Consider the following 18,615-nt stretch of genomic DNA (forward strand, 5'->3'; position numbering starts at 1 on the left):
AAGACTTGGGAGAAATCATCCAGAAGAAAATACTTTATAATAGCATATTGAATATTCTGTTGAATAATATAAAAGACTGTTCCAAGTGATGAGGAACGTCTCTACAGATTTTTTATTTTCTTTAATTAAGTGTTTAGCATTTCCCCTGGCAGGCCTGGAAACAAAATTTGAGCCTAGTGGGTGGGATCTAGGATTGAGGGAGCAAGGAGTTGGGAGAAAGGGTGGGCTTGGGAGAGGTCAGCTCTTTAACTAGACAGGCTCATGGTTGGGATCTACTTCCAGGAGTGAAAAAATACGACTTGCCATGAAGGCATTAGTAAATTAGCTTATGAATGTCTTTGGGCATTCCCAATCTACTACTGAGGCCATTTGAAATTTCTACTCAATCTCTGTAGAATACCCAGAAGCAATGCCTTTGCCATCTTGACACAACCCCCAGGCCTTTCTTTATAGCCACCTGGGCAACCTCCCTTCTGGTCAGCTTCACTTCCCAGAGGGAATCCATGTGACAACTACACTAGTCCAAACTCTACATTGCAAGGGACAGTAACCCCAAAGCATACTCACTTAGTAGAAAGCGGCTTTCCTATCTTCTCAGCTTTCCTCCTGTTGTCCTTATTCCTTCCCAGTAAAAAAAATAAAAACTTCTTTTTCAAAAAAGTTTGAACCTACCATGTGAACCTACACATGGTAGGTTCAAACTCACTTGAATCCATGACCTCCTGGCTCCTTCCAAGGTTCCAGAGAGAAAAACTCAGGGAAGCATTCTGATTGGTGCAGCCTAGATCGCATGCCTGCTTCCGGCCCAGTCACTAGGAGAAGGAGGCATCGTGATTTGCCCGATTTGGATCACACGCTCATTTCTTAGGGTCCATGCTTCAGCAAAAGCTGTACCTTATGCAACACCTCTTCCATGATTTCATTAAGCTTGGGCCTTCCCAACCCTCCACTGAATCTCAGCCAAAAAGCTATCATGGCAGAAGGATACACCTACTTCCTCACCTGCTGGCCAGAGGCTGGGATACGTGGCATATGTTTGCTGACCTTCCCATTACGCAGTTGGTCTTGTGTGCATGTGCAGTGATAAAAAGTGCTCTTCTTGGGCGCCTGGGTGGCTCAGTCGGTTAAGCGACTGCCTTCGGCTCAGGTCATGAGCCTGGAGTCCCTGGATCGAGTCCCACATCGGGCTCCCTGCTCAGCAGGGAGTCTGCCTCTCTCTCTGACCCTACCCCCTCTCATGCTCTCTATCTCATTCTCTCTCTCAAATAAATAAATAAAATCTTAAAAAAAAAAAAGTGCTCTTCTTTTTTTTTTTTTTTTAAGATTTTATTTATTTGACAACGAAAGAGACAGTGAGAGAGGGGACACAAGCAGGGGGAGCGGGAGAGGGAGAAGCAGGCTTCCCACTGAGCAGGGAGCCCGATGCGGGGCTCGATCCCAGGACCCTGGGATCATGACCTGAGCCGAAGGCAGACGCTTAACCGACTGAGCCACCCAGGCACCCCTAAAAAGTGCTCTTCTTATCTCTGTGTCTCAGCTGTGGTCTCCCTGCCTCTCCCCATTTGGGTGTATTGGTTTCTAAAGCCAAACATATTCCGTATATGTCATGGGTTGAATTGTCTAGAAGCAGCCCTTGAGAGATGGGTTCAGGTGTATGAGACTCTGAGGGAGTGCTACAGACACACAGACAGACGCATGCACACGCCCCTCTCAGGTTGTGAGGGTAACAAAATAGGAAAGATAAAGGAGACACTCAAAGATGGGGTCTCAGTCTCAGATAAAGTCTGGACCAGGGGTAGTTAAATTATGGCCCTTGGAGCAAATCTAGCAGCCACCTGTTTTTATAAAGTTTTATCTGTACACAGCCAATAAACATTCATTCATTGACATCATGTCTGTGCTTTCTTGCTACAAGGGCAGAGTTGGTATTTGTAACAAGTCTGCGTGGCCCATAAAGACTGAACTATTTATAGTCTGGCCCTTTAGGAAAGAAGGTTGCTTGTTCCGGTCCCTGGGAGCTCTGGAGCATCCATTGCTTCATAAAGCCGCCCCTACTTTGAGGCAGAGGGCTGGTCTGCCTGTCCTATAGAGTCAGCGAGGCTCTGGTTGCCCACCACAGCCGGTGTTGAGGGTGAGGTGCACGAAGCACACTAAACCCAGGGCAGTGGTTCCCGAGAATAACTTCCTGGGTGTGAGGGGCAGCTGTGAGCTGTGTGCGGCCAAAACAGCAGCCGGGAAATGGGCACACATGCCAGGGAAGGGCGATCTTCCAAGGCAGCACAAGCATCCCCCGCCATGTTTATCTGGATCTGTACCTGCACTTCCTGAAGCTGGGGAGAACCTGTATTTCCTGCCTGAAGCTGAACCATAATCACCTCATCTGGACTCCACCTCGTCTCACTCTTCCCTTCACTCTGTCCCTCCCACTGCTCTCAGGGTGGAGGGGAAAGCCTTCACAAGGCCTCCTGGGCCCCGCCGGCCTGTCCAGCCCCACCCCCGTCCACTTCGCTCACACTCTGTTCTGCAGCCACGTGTGCCTCAAGGGAAGGGTGCGGCATCCTGCATTGCTGAAAACACTGCCTCCCCTCCAATTTCAGGGCTTCTGGCCATGCCCTTCCCTCTGCCCTGAACACCCTCCCCAGCGCCCTCCACCTTCACCCACACATAACCGCATCTAGACTTCGGGTTCTCAGCTCAGATAATATTCCCTCCAAGCAGACTTCTCGAACCTCTCTCCCCATGAACCCCATTTCCTCTAAGTAGCCAATACTTGGTTCATGTGTCTTTGCATATTTTTTTCCTGTCTTTGCAAATCACACCACTCAAGCAACATGCATAGATTTTCTTTTCTTTAACAAAGATGCTATATTAGGGCACCTGGGTGGCTCAGTCGGTTAAGCGACTGCCTTCGGCTCAGGTCATGATCCTGGAGTCCCAGGATCGAGTCCCGCATCAGGCTCCCTGCTCGGCGGGGAGTCTGCTTCTCTCTCTGAACCTCCCTCCTCTCATGCTCTCTATCTCTTTCTCTCTCTCAAATAAATAAATAAATAAATAAATAAAATCTTTAAAAACAAAAACAAAAAACAAAGATGCTATATTATATGCATTACTTTCACATTTGCTTTTTCTCCCTTAACAATATAACCCAAAAGAAAGTATCCAGGTTGACATGTATAGAGTTAACTCATTAAAAAAAAAAAAATTTATTTATTTATTTGAGACAAAGAGAGAGAGAGAGAGGAGGAGGAGAGGGAGAGAGAGAGAAGCAGACTCCCTGCTGAGCATGGAGCCTGAGGCGGGGCTCAATCCAAAGACCCTGAGACCATGACCTGAGCCGAAATCAAGAGTCGGAAGCTCAAGTGACTGAGCCACCCAGGCACCCCTAGGGTTAATTCATTTTTAAACACATTTTTTCCTAACAGCTCCATGATATGTACACATTATGTAATATGGATGTACAATAATTTATTTAAGAATTACCATCTTTGTAGGAATTCAGGTTGTTTCTGTGCATGTGCATTTTTGTCACTTTACAGACAACGGTGCAAAGAACATCTCTGAACAAACATCCATGAATTCTGACGCTATTTCTGTAGGCTTAATCCCCAGAAGTGATATTATTTGGTCAAAGTATACCTTCACTTTATGTTTCCAGACACACTGCCACATTCCTTTCTACAAATATGGCAAATTGGGCTCCCATGTGAGGTTATGAGACTGGCCAGTTTCCCACATCTTTGCCAGTATGGTGTCCTTTCCATACTTGTAATGTTTGCCCATCTCTTGGCAAAGGAATGGCTTCTCCTTGTTGTTCTGACTTGCATTTCCATGACTATGATTGAAGTTAATCATCTATTATATATATATATATATATATATATATATTACCCATCCGACTTCAGCTGCTTTCCAGGGAGGATCCTGGAGCCGCTTGTTCTGATGTGTCTGTTGCTCTCCTCTCGTGTCCCCGGAGGGTGGGCAGATTGGGACCCAGCGATGGTGGGCATGGGTAGAAGGTCCTGCTCCACCTGTGACCATGTCCCGCTATCTCCTCCCTTGCAGACACGACCCAGATGAACAACGCAGTGCCCACCTCCCCTTTGCTCCAGCAGATGGGCCATCCACATTCGTACCCTAGCCTGGGCCAGATCTCCAACCCCTACGAACAGCAGCTGCCGGGCAAAGAGCTCAACAAGTACGCCTCCTTGAAGGCAGTCGGTGAGTGCTGTTCTGTTTCTCCTCTACTTTTCTGCACTTTTTTCTCGTTCCCTCTGTTTTTTTCTAGTCCTCTTGCTTTTTCTTCCTACTTCTCCTTTTCTTTCGCTTCTTCTTCTTTCTCAGAATCTGCGTCTCTCTCTGTCTCTGTCTTTCTCTCTTGGTCTCTTTCCTCTCTCTCTCTCTCTCTCTGTCCGTCTGCCTCACACATATTCTTGGTCTCTCTACCTGGGGCCCAGGTTGCTGGGAAGCAGAGCCCCTGGGCTGCTGCTTCTCTGACTGGATCGAGTCCTACCTTGCCACGTGGGGCAGGGTGGGTGAGTGAGGGACACATGTGGGGGCTGTTTCCCGGGGAGAAGGGCCTGGAGGCTCATTTGGATCCGACTGATAGCCCAGCCCCTTGGTCGTCCACCATCTGCCCTCGGGAATCCTCAGGGAATCCAGGACACCCGGTGTCCGAATACCTTGCCCTGTAGTGGGTAACATCCATCACCCCCGTAGTCATCCCATCTCTGAGAAGTCGGTAAGTGCATGCCCCCATCTCAGGCAACTTCCGCTCTTCAGGATGGGGCACGCTGTCTGGAGCTTGTTGTGCTAACTGGGCTCTTATCAAAGTGCCAGACATTGCATTGGACCTTTTCATACATCCTGCCTTGCTTTCTCACAGGGATCCAAAGAGGAAGACCCAATTATTATCCCAGTTTTCAGATTAGGAGACCGAGAGTCAAGGGGGTCTAATTTCATTTGCCCCAAATCGAGCCGCCTGTAGGTTTTTATCACTCCAGAGCCTGCCTCTCACAGCCTAGCTCACACACAAGGGAGGGTGACAGTGACCCTGATGGTGGCCCGGGCTCCTGAACACATCGCTCATGCAAGAGTCCTACAGGGCGGAAGCCACAGCCATCGCGAAGTCAAACTTGGGGCAGACGCAAGACTCACAGGCCGCATGCTTGCTTTTGTTATCAGCTGCTTGTCTTCATGTCTTCCCTCGTCAGAGATGGGATGGGAGACACTTGCTGATCAATTCCAGCGTCAAATATCCTAATTCCATTACACACTGACACCAGAAACCAAAGCCCAGACACTGTCACCTGTCTGTGATGCTTGTGGGGACCCTGGTCTCCCAACATATAGAGGCACAAAACCGGCATCTTGATGCTCGGCAGAGGGCCAGGCGTATAGTGGGAACTCGGTAAGCATTGGAACCACAAGGATCTTTAGGAATTCCTATTTCTTCCCCATCACCTAGGACTTCCAGATGGAGTCACTCAAAGACAGGCAGACCAAATTTCTAATACGAGGGCGCACAGGCTTTTCTAAATCCTAAGCCCCGCAAGGACTTACGTACCAGTTCCCACGTTTCGTGTTGAATTTCTACGCCCAGCTCAGCCCTCACGTATACCCCATGACCACAGGCTCCCTCTGTTCCCTACTGCATGTTTGCACAGCATATGCATCCCAAGCGTGTTCAAACAGACTCAAATATTAGTAGGAAGAGCTGAGGGCTGTTGCCTAGGAGAGAGAGAGTCAGGGCGTCTGCACCGATGTAGCTGCAAAGTGTTCATACACTGTTTGGTGCCCCCGCCCCCTTCCTGAGCTTTGCATTTAGGTGATAAATGGCGTCTGCTGGTTCTATTTGATTCTTCTTTTGGCATTAAAAAAAAATCAACCCAGACATCTTTTTCCTTTTGAACTGGTTACATTACCCTACACAATTCATTTCTTCAGCTTAGGCCCAGTGTCTTGTCCCCCCTCAAAACTCAGTAGCTATTTGGGTAAATAACGGGATAGATATTCCCACAATGCTCCTTGATTTTCTCCAGGATTTATACAGGGATCCCGTGCATGGCAAATGTCTGCAGGGCATTGAGAATTAAATTTGCAGCACGAAAATATATCTTACCCTCCTTAAGTAACTGTTTCTTCCACAAAGGGAGAACTTCTGAAATGGTTGCTGAATGAATGAATGAGCTTGTCTTTGGCATGAATCAAAGAATAGCTTAATTGTAAGGAAGCACCCCTAATCTTCTAGAAAACTCTGAAGGATCTTATTTGGAGAACCCCCCACAATCCTGGATATGGCTGATGTGCCCCTCTTCTTCTCTGAGTTCACAAACTTTATCTGAGTCACTGATGGTCTTGTGACTCCTAGTGAATGGAGATCCAGTGGGACTGCCTGACCCAATGGCTTACCCAGGTGTCCAGCATCTGCCTGCACAAATGAAATGCAAATCCCATAATAAATGTTCTTTGAAGGGTTCTTTATTAAGGCATAATTCACACCATGATGTGTGGTGGATGATGAAGTGCATTTCATTAGTGAAATCATTACCACCGGGGAGAGAAATTGTTTAAAAAATTGTTTGCTGTTGGAAGCTCTGCAGTCTCTGATAACCAGACTTATTTTCTAAAAATTTCTAGTAAATAAGGAGAGCCTTGGACAGCCTTTAGGGTTAACTGCCAAGTTCAAAAATACCCCTGGAAAATAAATTTCTCTTGGCGGCTTTAATATCCAGAACATCGGGTAGTTTGAGCCAGTCACTGAGACTCTCTGACCTCAACTTCTTCAAGTGAAAAATGAGGAATGAAAAGTGAGGAAATTTTAAAATAGAAAATGAAACAATACCACTCATTCTAGTTATTAGAATACCTCTGGGGGCCATTAAATATGTCCCATCCATTCATTGCCAACCCAGAGAGAAAAGGATGTGACTGTTGGTTTATTTTATTTTATTTTAGTTGCTTATTGAAATCACATTCATGTTTAAAGAGAACTCTTTTCTCTCTACAGTTCAGGGATACAGCATGTGACTGCAGAATGGCCTCTGTTCCCAAGGGGTTCACTGCCCAATTATCATTAAAAGATTAGCACACACTAAGGAAATGTCAGAAGCTAAACCTCATCAGACTCTGTACAAGGAGGTGTGTTTCATTCATTCATTCACTCACTCATTCTTTAGACACTTAATCTGCTCTCCCTTGATTGTAGGTCCCATTGAGGCATGAACCACATCTGTCCCATTCATCAGTGCATCCCCAGAACCTCCTACCATGTTGGGGGACTTGATGAGTGCTCCCAATATGTATTTGGTTTTTTTTGTTGTTTTTTGTTTTTTGTTTTTTTAAACTTTAAAAAAAATTTTTTTAAAGGTTTTATTTATTTATCTGACAGTGAGAGAGGGAACACAAGCAGGGGGAGTGGGTGAGGGAGAAGCAGGCTTCCCGCTGAGCAGAGAGCCCGATGCGGGGCTTGATCCCAGGACCCTGGGATCATGACCTGAGCCGAAGGCAGACGCTTAACGACTGAGCCACCCAGGCGCGCCCCCCCCCAATATGTATTTGTAAAATCAGTGAATAATAGTGTGTGTTGGGCACCACATCAAATCAGGAGCATGAGATGATCAGCAAGATGGCAGAATGTAGCATGGCCTCCGAGTTTAAGACCTCGCTCAGACATTTATCAAATAATTTCAGAGATTACTTAACATCCTCAGGTCTCCGTTTCTCCCTCTGTAAAATGAAGATAATAAAAATAGACAGCTAATCGTCTGTTGGGAATATTTAATGATGTAGTGCACAGAATGTGCTTAGCCTGACACACAGTCAATCCTCAGTAAATACTGCCACATACTTAAGTCTCCAGACCAGAGTTGTTTGTTGGCCATATTTTTCCTTGAATCTCCAAGGCAGACCAGTACCTTGATTAACATGCAGTTGCTCAGCTGTCATTTTGAGGGAGGGAGAGTTTATCCCAGTTTAATGGGAAAGACATACAAGGAAGCTAACTCACACTGAGGATCTGATCAAACAAACAAGCAAGCCAACAGCAAAGAACTCTTCTGAGTTGTCCTAAGGACCCGCAGTCAGCCAGACCTCTTCACTGCCCCATCTATAGCCTGAACAATGAAGTTCCATGCCCAGACATACGGCTACTACAGTCTATCACAAAAAGCTTCAGTTTCATCCAACTGATTCTCCTTCCTAAGTCAGAAATGAGGATTTAAACATTTTAGACATATCGTCCACTAAAATTGAAGACAAGAAGTGTGTCTTGTGATAGACTGAGTTGAAATGTAACCTGAAAACTTAATTAAGCCTATGAGTTCCCTGGCGGGAGCCACCCGTGTGGTGGGTAGTTACGGTGTGACCTATCTTCATAGGTCAATGTTGACAAGACAGAGGTGTTTGGGAAAATATCCTTAAGGCTTACCTGATGGCTTAGAGAGGGGTGGCTCCTGCCTCCAGAGCTGGAAAAAGCCCTTGCAAACAGAAAATCGCCCACACGTTGGCATTTATCTCCTATTGGCCCCATGTCCAGTTTTTTTCTCTCTGCATCTAAAAGTTAAACTCCTGACCATGTGCCCTTTAGATGCCGCAGGACAACCCTGGCTACTCAATGAGAGAAAGAGACAGGGCATACCAGCGTTATCAATAAAATGCCACAATGCCTTCATTTTTACATTAAAATTTTAATGAGAAAATACTTTTTCTGTTGCTATTTGACAGACAAGGGACTATTTTGCCAGAACCATGTTACCTTTTCCAATGGCCCTGTTTAAAACCACAGCAATAACGCACTTCAACATGGCAGGAACTCCCTCTTCCATCTTGCTGTAGGAATCACGTGTGAAAACCCTAAGTGATGCATGAGCGCCTCAGCCATGGATTGACTTCTACTAGTTTAACTTTGAGGGAGGTCTTGGTCCCATTCTTGCAGGTGGCGAAACTAAGGCTCAGTGTAGTTAAGCAGTTTTCCCAGAGTCACACTTCTGGTAAATGGTAGAGCCAAGAGTCATATTCAGGATTATCTGATTCAGAATCCTGTGTTCTTTCAGTGAAATAATTCTATCTTCCAGAGAGCAATTTCTGGCATCAGGTGGTTGTAACCAGGTCAAAAAAAAAAAAAAAAAAGGTTTGGGAGTACCATTCCCCCTTTTTTGGAGGGAGAACTTACTAAAATACTGTTTTTCTTTGTTTGAAGTTGAAAGTTTTCCCATGGTGCTGAGTATAATTGGTTTACTATAGATAAAATATAACTTACATGTGCTGAAATAATGCAGATCATGATTTTACAATAGTGTGATTGTTGAAATATACATACTCTAGGATAACCGACATCCCAGTAAGGATAAGAAATATTTCATCACCCAGAAAGTTCCCTCATGTCCCTTTCCTCTCAGTGCCTTAGATCCATCCCCTTTTACTGTTTGATTTTTCACCCAACAAATTTTTATCTAATGTCCACTAGGGGCACCAAGCATGTAGTGGGACCTTCAGTATATATTTGGAAGCCTGTGTGCCATCTGACTAAGTGTCCTTATTTTCAGTGGATTTATGAAAGAAAACTAGTTAGCGCCTTGTCAGAGCTAAGCCCCGTCTTAGGTAGTGGGGACAGGGGTGGCCACGGCCTGGGCATGGTTCCTGCCTTCAAGTGATGAACTTGACTTGGGAGTAAGATGGCCTCGTTGGTGTCAATGACTCAGTGACTGAACCAGGCTTGTATCCACCCGCAACAGAAGATTTGGGGCCACATCACTATTTCCAGATCTCAATGACCTTGGCTCAGAGGGAGAAGAAACATCCAGTCATCCCAGGCGAGTCTCACTTAATTTTAACTTTGTCACTCTCCTGTCCCGTCATTTCCCTTCTGTTGTGAGTGATGAGGGTGTTGAGTTCATATCCGCAGGGGGAATGTGGCAATTTGAGCGTCCTCTGGCACGCCTGGGAGGCCAACCGGAAATGTTTAAATGAGGCCGGATCTGTGCTCTGTAATCATTCAGATCACACAGAATGTTCCCTGTCACTCCTCTCAGCTGGCAGCCTGATCTATCTCTGGAAATTGTGCAGAAATGCTGAGGACTTGGGCTTTCCAGGTAGATTCCTAAGAAAGGAAAGGGGAGCTAGTGGCGCGCGCTGATTGGCTAGGCCTCCAGCCGATGGGCAGAGGCTACTGCACGGACACGTGGGTGGGTTTGCCCTGCTTTGAGTAAAACCCAATCTTACGGAGAAGGCCTATCAAAGACAGTGGTAGGTAGGGTGCAGACATTGTCCTTCTTGCCATCTTTGACTTTATGGAAAGGACCACCAGGGGGATCTGCTAATAATGTGTGATCCCCCAGGGCTCATTCAGTACACCTGAAATGAAATTCAACTTGGAGAAACTGATTTATAAACAATATGCCAAGCATTATGGGATTCTCAGATAACAAACTTGATCCCTTTAGCATTTAGGGGAATTTCCCACCCTTAGGAAAAGTGACTCCATGGAGAAACTTGAATGCATTCATTCATTCAACAGTATTTCAGCCCCTATCCCTTGGGGACCTGCCACCCAGCATATAAAGTTGCAGTTCGCAGAGCCTGGCCCGAACCTTGCATTTGGGGCTAACAGTGCTCCCTCCCACCAACCCTTTTCAGGAGAGGGATTGCACTAAAACAGGATCAAAATGTATCTCTTGTCAACAGAGTGTTGTCATTGGCCAAAGTGACCTCATGCAACTCAAGTTTTCCTTTCTTTCTTAGAGGGTTGAAATTCAGAGCCAGATTCACTGCCTAAGAAATCTCTCTCTCTCCCTAATATAACTGAAAACATCTAGGCCTTTTTCAGGGGACTTCTTCTGACCCTCTGTTGGGCGTTATCCTGATACCGCTGCATGGCTTTGCAGAAGGAGGTGCACGCGGGCGTGCAGAATCACATTTGCACATTTGGTCTCTCGCCCATCGCCCAGGGCCCCTGAGGCCTGCCCGCCCCGTGGAGGCTGCAGCTGGGGCTGCCAGCAGCAGCACCTGGGGGTGAGGACGCAGCGGACATGGGAAGCCGGCCAGCAGATCAGCATCTCTCCATTGTTATTTTTTTAGGAAGTTCTGATGGTGACTGGGCAGTGGCGACACTTAAGTCACCAAAAGGTACTGTATGGCTTTTTCCAGCTCTTTTGTCCAGGTGTTGTCAGATTTGACACCGGTCAGTGGAGGCACAAAGAGTCCTGGTGTCTGTGTGTGACGCGGTGCCACACGTGTGTCCCCGTTGGGTGGCCCTGCAAGTCCGTCCAAGTTCCAGCGTGTAGGTGTGTTTGTGTGTGTGTGTGTGGCATATCTGTGCTCTGGGTTGTTGTTGAAGAATGTGCTACCCCTCACTTCTCAATATTCACTGCCTGAAGGAATATGTCACTATCAGACACCATCCCAGGTAAGACATCCAGGAAATGTTGGTTTTTCTCAGAAAGTGGTGCAAACAGAACAGCCCCAAGGTAAATGGATGCAGAAGAGAAAACACAACTTCTGAGGGAGAGAGAAACAGAGTCGGGTTATTGGCTCAGGGTCTCGTGAACGATTAGCCTTGACGCTATTTTTGGCTTTCCCCAGGCGGTATGGTGAGCATCAGATGCTAAGGAGTCTGGTCAGGTAGAGTCTGTGAATTAACCAGCTTGTTGACTGGACCAGGAGGTAGCTAGAAACTCTTCACTCCCTACTGTGTGCCAGACAGAGTGCTGGACCTTTATATCATGTTGTCACTAAATTCTCCAGTGACTCAGCTGTGCAGGCCGCCCCCTTCCCCTTTTAGAGATGAGGACTTGGGTGTCTGGGCGAGGGTGTCTTGCTAATGTCCAGCTGGGGTGCAGTTTGGACACATGTCTGTCTGACTCGAGGCCTAGGTTATTTCCCACTGGGGTGTTGTGATGGGAGCAGCTCTTTCCAGAACAGACGGGAAACTCGGTTCTCTTCTGCTTTCACCCCGTTTGCTCTATTGGATATGGTGGTGGGGAGAACGCTGCTGACCCAAGGCCATGGTGGCAGAACTCTTTTGTGACCTTGAACTGGGGAAATTAGAAGGTCTCACAGGGCTCTAGGCAGTATACTGGGAGGACCATTTCTACATTCTCGAAAGTTGATTTCCAAATGGAGACAGGATTGGAGTGGGCGGGCCGCCTGGAGGTGGGGCCGCCCACTGGGAGGCTCCTGTTGTCACCCAGGTGGGCCGTGACCTGAGCTGTGGTGGGTAGAAGATGGAGAGAAGACAATGAGGTGAAAGGACGAGTAAGAAAGAGACGGTAGAAGGTAGTGAGTGAGTGCCTGTGAGCGGGGAGGAGGGGACAGTGTGCCCTCAGTGGTTCTTATATTTCAGCTACTTGGACAGCATCAGCCTTCCCTGGAGGGTTGTTAAAACCCAGATTTTGGGTCCCGTCCCAGAGCTTCTGATTCCCCGTGCATTGGGTGGGCACCTGAGGGGTTGCAATGCTAACAGGTTCCATCGCGATGCTGCTGGTCTGGGGACCACACTCTGAAGACCACTGCACTAGGGAAATCTTGCTGGGAAGCTGATACCCTCTGATTAGGTCTCTAGGGATCTTTCTGGGGGTTGAGGTTTCTGAAGAGGGCATGACCAGGTCCCAGAGGCTCAGAAACAACCTGAGCTCTGAGGGGAGCACGGGAGGGAAGGGGGACTCACTGTACTCCCACATCCAGAGAGAGAGATGTAGACCCACGTGTCTGCAGAGGATCCCTTGACTACCCCATTGTTGCCTTGAAAGAGGCAGATTTTTGGGTCTTGCATTAGATAATAACTGTTCACATGTCAACATCCATTTTTAGAAATGCAAACAATTTGGAACATGACAGACCTACTAATTTGAGACATAAACTTTTTTTTCTCTCCTCTGTGAAAAACAAAGCCATTATGATGCCCGTGACAGCATTTGGAGGCAGTCAGAACCCCTGTCCTTATATCAGCTTGTTGTTGTCTGATGCATTTAGAAAATATTTCGGGACAGGTCAAAAGCAAGGGCTTGGAAGCTGTTTTTCTACCCAAACTGGGCTAATTTCACCGGTCCTGTTAAATGCATCTTTATTTATCTGGCCTTGTCTGGGGAGGAGCAGAGGGGTCCCAGGGATGGCCAGACCCAAGTTCCTCTGGGGTCGCTGATCTTTCTCTAGTGTTCTCTACTCAACCTCCAGAGCTGGAGTCTACATGAGGCATGAAAACAAGGTTGGGACATTTGGACAGCCCCTGCCTCCCACACCCTGCCACCTTCTTGAAAGGGGGACACATGCAGGCTGCGGCAGGCTTAGCCTCAGCACACCTGGGTTCCAATTACCGTCTCCTTGTTGGGTACTCTTGTGACCCTCAGCAAGTCAGCCGACCCCTCTGAGCCCGTTTTCTGATCTACAAAATGAGGACAATAGTGTCGCCTCCTGCCTAGGTTGCTGTGAAGATGAAGTAACGTGTACAATGCATGTCACAGTGCCTAGCATTCGGAAAGTGATAACCACATGAAGGCTATTACTGGTATCTTTAGGACTATTATCAGGTGAGCCAATGAAAGGCTCTGGAAAATCTTGTGCTAACAAAAAGGTCAAACTCTAACACATCATTTCCCAAACACTTTTGATGTCTGATCTCTTTTCTCTTCAGGAAAACCAGTTCACATCTTAATATCCAGGGGCACGAATGTTGCTAGGAACCCGCTCTGGGAACATAGGGCAGGAGTGGAGGAGTAGGTGGGGGGTGGATGCCACCTGGGGAGGTTGGAGAAGGAAGGGGTAGCTGCCAAGGAGAAATGGCAAGGTCTCTGGAGATGAAGGTTTCCTGTTTCCATCCGCATTGACTATAACTCCCTTGGGAGGTGAACCATGTCTGCCAGAGTGGGAAATGGCAAACATCACACCCCGGGGGGCACTATTCATTTTTCTCTGAGGTTCCCCATGCACGCTGCCCCCTAGTGGTCACTGCTGTTGCTCTGCCCATGTCCAGCCCTGGGAACTCCCCCCATAATTATTGGAAACCCTCCCAGGAGAGCATCACTACCTCGAGCCCAGTGGACTCTTCTAACCATGTCTTTTGAAATCTGGTCATTTTGCAAAAATGAATCTTTGAACGTGACATATCGCTTAGTCCAGTGCTACTCTGGAGCACTGAACTTGGGGGAAACTGCCAGCACAGGACTGTGATATAATCACTCTGACTCAGGTTAGAGGCAGACCATGTGCTCTTGTACGAGCCACTCACGTGCTCTGAACACCCATTTCTACCATTCCCAAAACAATGGCCATGAAAATCCACGTTCTGTCGTGTTTGGGGGAGTAACCTTAGGAGACAATATAAGTAACATACTTTAATGATGACAGTGAAGAAAATACACTTTATTCAACCCTTCTGCTCTTCTGGATGAGGAAACCGAGTCCCCTGAGATGAATGAGGTTGCCCAAAGTCATACAGGAAAATTGTATCAGACCTGGGACCAGGACCCAGTCTTCAAAGAATGGCTTACAGACTGGACTCAGAGTCACTGGACATGCTTGTTACAAATGAAAATCCTGGGCCCACATACTGCAGAAAAACAGGGACCACTGGACGTGGGGGCTCAACATTTTTTAGTTTTTCATTTTTTAAATTTCATTTTCCATTTTTTGACTCTCCTGCCTTGGATAATTCTCTATACACTAAAGTTTGGACCTACCACTTCCAAGACCCAATCCCTAGACATGATTTGTCCTAGAACACCAATTTCACATGTCAGCATTCTTCCAACATGAGTATTTTTGCTCTTTGCTGAAATATATCTATTTTCTTAGTTGGGGTTTGAGCTGGAGCCATAGCTGGAAAGTAGGAACATTGGAGGTGACAGTCTTAGATTCAGTGTCCCGCCCTGACACTTATCAGCTGTGGCAGAGAAATTTGGCAGCCAAATTACTCAGCATCTCTGGGCCTTAACTCCTATTATCACACAGAAGAGATGGTTTTGCCTTGTCACCTAGGTTTAAGATGGTTTGAGTGAGACAGTGTTAGTGAAATGGTTAAGAGCGTCTCATACATAGTAGGTACTCAGCAAATCTAGTTCTTTCTTTTTTCTAAGAAAATTTATGTAGCTCAGTGATAAATGTTCACCCAATTGATGCTACAGAAGGCACAAGGCTGGAGACAGTGTCTAATTTGGGTGGCAGTTCTGTTGGAGTGCACACATCTTGGATCAGGACCCACCTAAAGGCAACCTTAAAACATTACTTCATGAAATTCAGCCTTTTTCGGTGTTCTGATTTGGGTTATCAGTTTGCTGGTGAGCGGGAGGGTGCAGAGCAGGTGGAGGATCAGGAGGGGATTTTTTTTTTTTAATAAAAATCAAATCCCGCCAGCTCCTGAGTTTGGCCTCTTTTTAAAAGCACACAGTGAGCACTGGAGTTTTGATGAGCTTCCTTGGGAACCCATAGGGCATGGAGGAGATTCTTTGCTTGGCAGAAAATGCCATTGTGTAAGATTCAATAAACTTTTTGCTAGTTTGAAAATATGTCCCTCTGATGCTAAGCCAGCTAGATCTTTTTTTGTTCCCCAGATCTTCATTTCAAGCTTCCCCAGCACCTTGCATGGTGCCCACAGCACATAGTAGACACTCAATATGGATTTTATTAATAAGTTGTTGAATAAAGTTGGGCATAGCATTTGAAGGGAATGTTGTCGTCTTTTCTGAAGAGGTACTGGGAAATAGAAAATTTAACCAAATGGAAGTCAAGAGACCTGTGTCCTAGATCCGGTGCTGCTTCTACCCAGTTGGTGGTCCTTGAGCCCATAGCTTTAGTAGTCTCTCCTGTAGAATGGAAGGTTGGGTATCGTTGATCTCTTTGGCCCTTCCATCTCTATAACCAAAGATCCCAGGCTTTGCTCTGATTGGCTTGCCTAGTCATGCACCCACCTCTGAACAAATTGTTATGGTGAGGGCAATGGAATGGGTTGCTTGTAGTCCCTGGGGAACAGCTGGGGGGGGGGGGGGGGGAGAGTGGAGGTGTGTGTCATCCAAATCACATGGATTAAGAGTAGGAGACAGGTGGATTCCCCACCTGAAAATAGGGGGCTCTTCCTGGAAGTAGGGTGAGTAAATGATTGGTGTTTGCCAATCTTGCCACAAAAGTGCTGTGTAACAAGCAACTTCAAACCTTGGGGTTTAACATCTATTTAGCAGCTTTTACTGAGACCAGGTGTCTATGCTGATGTCGGAGGTTCTCCTAGTCTCTCTGAGTTGACCTATATATCTGGGAGTTGGCTGAATGCTGGCTGATCTGGGCTGGTTTTAGCTGGAGTGACTCGGGAGACTTGGCTGTGCTCCATGTGTCTTTCGTCCTCAGAGGGGGTAGCACAGACATCTCATGATGACGGCATTGGTACAAAAGAGGAACCACAAACCAGTAAGCACTTCTTCAAACTTCCGTTATGTCATGTCGGCTGACATTCATTAGTCACATGTATGAACTCAGAATCCAATGGTGGGGGAAAAAAGATCTTCCTCTTTTGGGGTGAGTTTCAAAGTCACATACAAAGAGCATGGATGCAGGGAAAGGCAAATAATTGAGGTCATTTCATGCATGAATCTAACATAGGATCCCAAATCTCACAATTATCTGCTTTGAGATGGTCCTTTGCTATAGCAAATTGGAAGGACGCACATAGGATTAAGGATAATTAACCCTTATTTGCTTCATTAAAAAAAAAAAAACTTGTATAAAATTTCATCAGAGGGGAGGTCGATCAGAAGATAAACCACACAAGGAACTTCTGAAAAGAATGATCTCCATCTGTGGAGCAGCAATGCAGGATGCATGGAAGGGCAGTGAATGAATGCATGCTTTCCATCCAGAGCCCTTCTGTGTAGGGGGCTCTGTGGTCAGCCATGGCTGGGGCACAAGTCCGTCCATCTTTGTTCAGTAGCCTCTCAGAAAGAGGTGACTGCAAAGCAGGGCTGCCTAAGGGAAGAGACAAAGGACCTGCAGGTTTAGAGGTCTGTCGGCAACAAGACATTCACAGAGGGCTCCCTGGAGTCACAACCAAAGGGCTCATGGCACAGCCTGAACAGCTTTGGTGCAAAGCCCAAGCCAGGCACTGTTTCAGAATGCTCTCCAGCGAAGACAGTGGGAGCCCCCAGGGTTAAGACAAAAAAAATCCAAGCTTCTGGACTTCCCTTGACAATTTTCTTAGAGAATAGGATTTCAAGGAAGATGTGAAGCCCAGAGGAGAGAACCGGGAGCCCTGAGCTTCATTAGGACCTGGTTCAAATGTGACCTTCCCTACCTGTGTCTCTTCAGCAAGGCCCTGAACCAGGTGAAACGGGGCTAATTCACCATAAAGACAAATCTTCCCATCCCCTCCCTGGCTCTCTCCTGTCTGAGAAGCTAGGCTTTTTTCCTGCCTTTCTTGTTTCTGCCTGCTGAGACAGTTTCAGGAACCTGCACAGCTTTAGAGAATGTATTTTAAAAGAAGAGAGAAATACCCGGGTATTTTTTTTAACATGAACTGTCCCCCCTTTTAATTTTTAATTTAGCTTGTGAAGGAGGCAAAAAAAAAAAAAAAAAGGTAGAGACCCAGAAAATATTCCTGTATATGTAAAAAGCAAATACTGTCCTACCGAACCAGAGGCCCCACAAATACAGCAGGTTGAGAGAGAGAAGTATATCTATCTCTCTGTTACAGTCCCCAGAGGGAGTAGTACAAGTTGGTGGGGCAGCTCTACTCCAAACTCTCACTCAGGGACCCAGGCTCCTCCAACACTGTTTCTCTACCACCCTCTACAGGACTGTCCTCATCTGCATTGTTACGGTTAGCTGCTATCATAGCCAGTGGGAAGGGGGAAGAGAGGACACTCAGAGCAAGAGATTTTCTTTTAAGCAAGTCAGGTGAAGTGAAAGTTGGATGTATCATTTTTGCTAACATACCACTGGCAAGAGATGAGCCACATGGCCAAATTTAGCTCCCAAGAAGGCTGGGGAAATCTAGTTTGGAGCTGGTGGCCATGTGCCCAAGAGAAGAAGGTAGAGAGAGACTTGGGACTCGAGTGGCCATGTGTTACGTCTTCCCAGGTGGGAGTGCGCCGTGTGTAATGGTTTGTGCTTTTACCTGCCTTCTCTCCTTGACTTCTGCACTGCACCCTGCAAAGTCGATCTTACTATCCTCATGTGATTTTCTTCTCCTTCCTAACAACGGCAGCAATAGCAGCTATCATCTGTCGAATACCAACTACGAGGCAAGGACATTGGTATTGGACATGATTCTCTTCCATACCCTTGACCCCCTGCCACCCAACCATTGTCATTTGATTTTCAGTTTTATTGGTAGAACTTAGAGAGTTCAGGTAACTTGCTCAAGATCTCCAGCTTGTAAGTGGAAGAGCTGGGATCTGAACTCAGATCCATCTACTCTCAGAGGTTAGGGTCTTTCTACCATATTGTAAAGAACTTACAGTCAACAAAAATCAGGTGGGCGTTCTTCCAGACATCGTTATATACTGTATGAACCTGATGCACGGCAGCCTTAAGCTCCTACCTACTATTCCTTCTTTCTTTCTCCCATTAATCTTTCTAATTCCTTGATCTTACTGCTGAAGCCTTGTCCTTTGAGACTTGGGGCTCTGCTGTGGCTGTCGA

At 46.6% G+C, this 18,615-nt stretch overlaps 1 protein-coding gene across 1 annotated transcript in view; it reads left to right on the forward strand.

Moving 5' to 3' along the window:
* SHISA9 (shisa family member 9) overlaps positions 1–18,615 on the forward strand; it is a 281,171-nt gene that overhangs the window by 252,359 nt on the left and 10,197 nt on the right. Inside the window, exons 3-4 of the mRNA XM_021698292.1 lie at positions 4,063–4,218; positions 11,074–11,121. Of these exons, the coding sequence (XP_021553967.1) occupies positions 4,063–4,218; positions 11,074–11,121 (204 nt within the window). The remainder of the gene's footprint in view (positions 1–4,062; positions 4,219–11,073; positions 11,122–18,615) is intronic.

This window comes from Neomonachus schauinslandi, chromosome 5 (genome assembly GCF_002201575.2).
Source record: "Neomonachus schauinslandi chromosome 5, ASM220157v2, whole genome shotgun sequence".
Taxonomy (NCBI): Eukaryota; Metazoa; Chordata; class Mammalia; order Carnivora; family Phocidae; genus Neomonachus; species Neomonachus schauinslandi.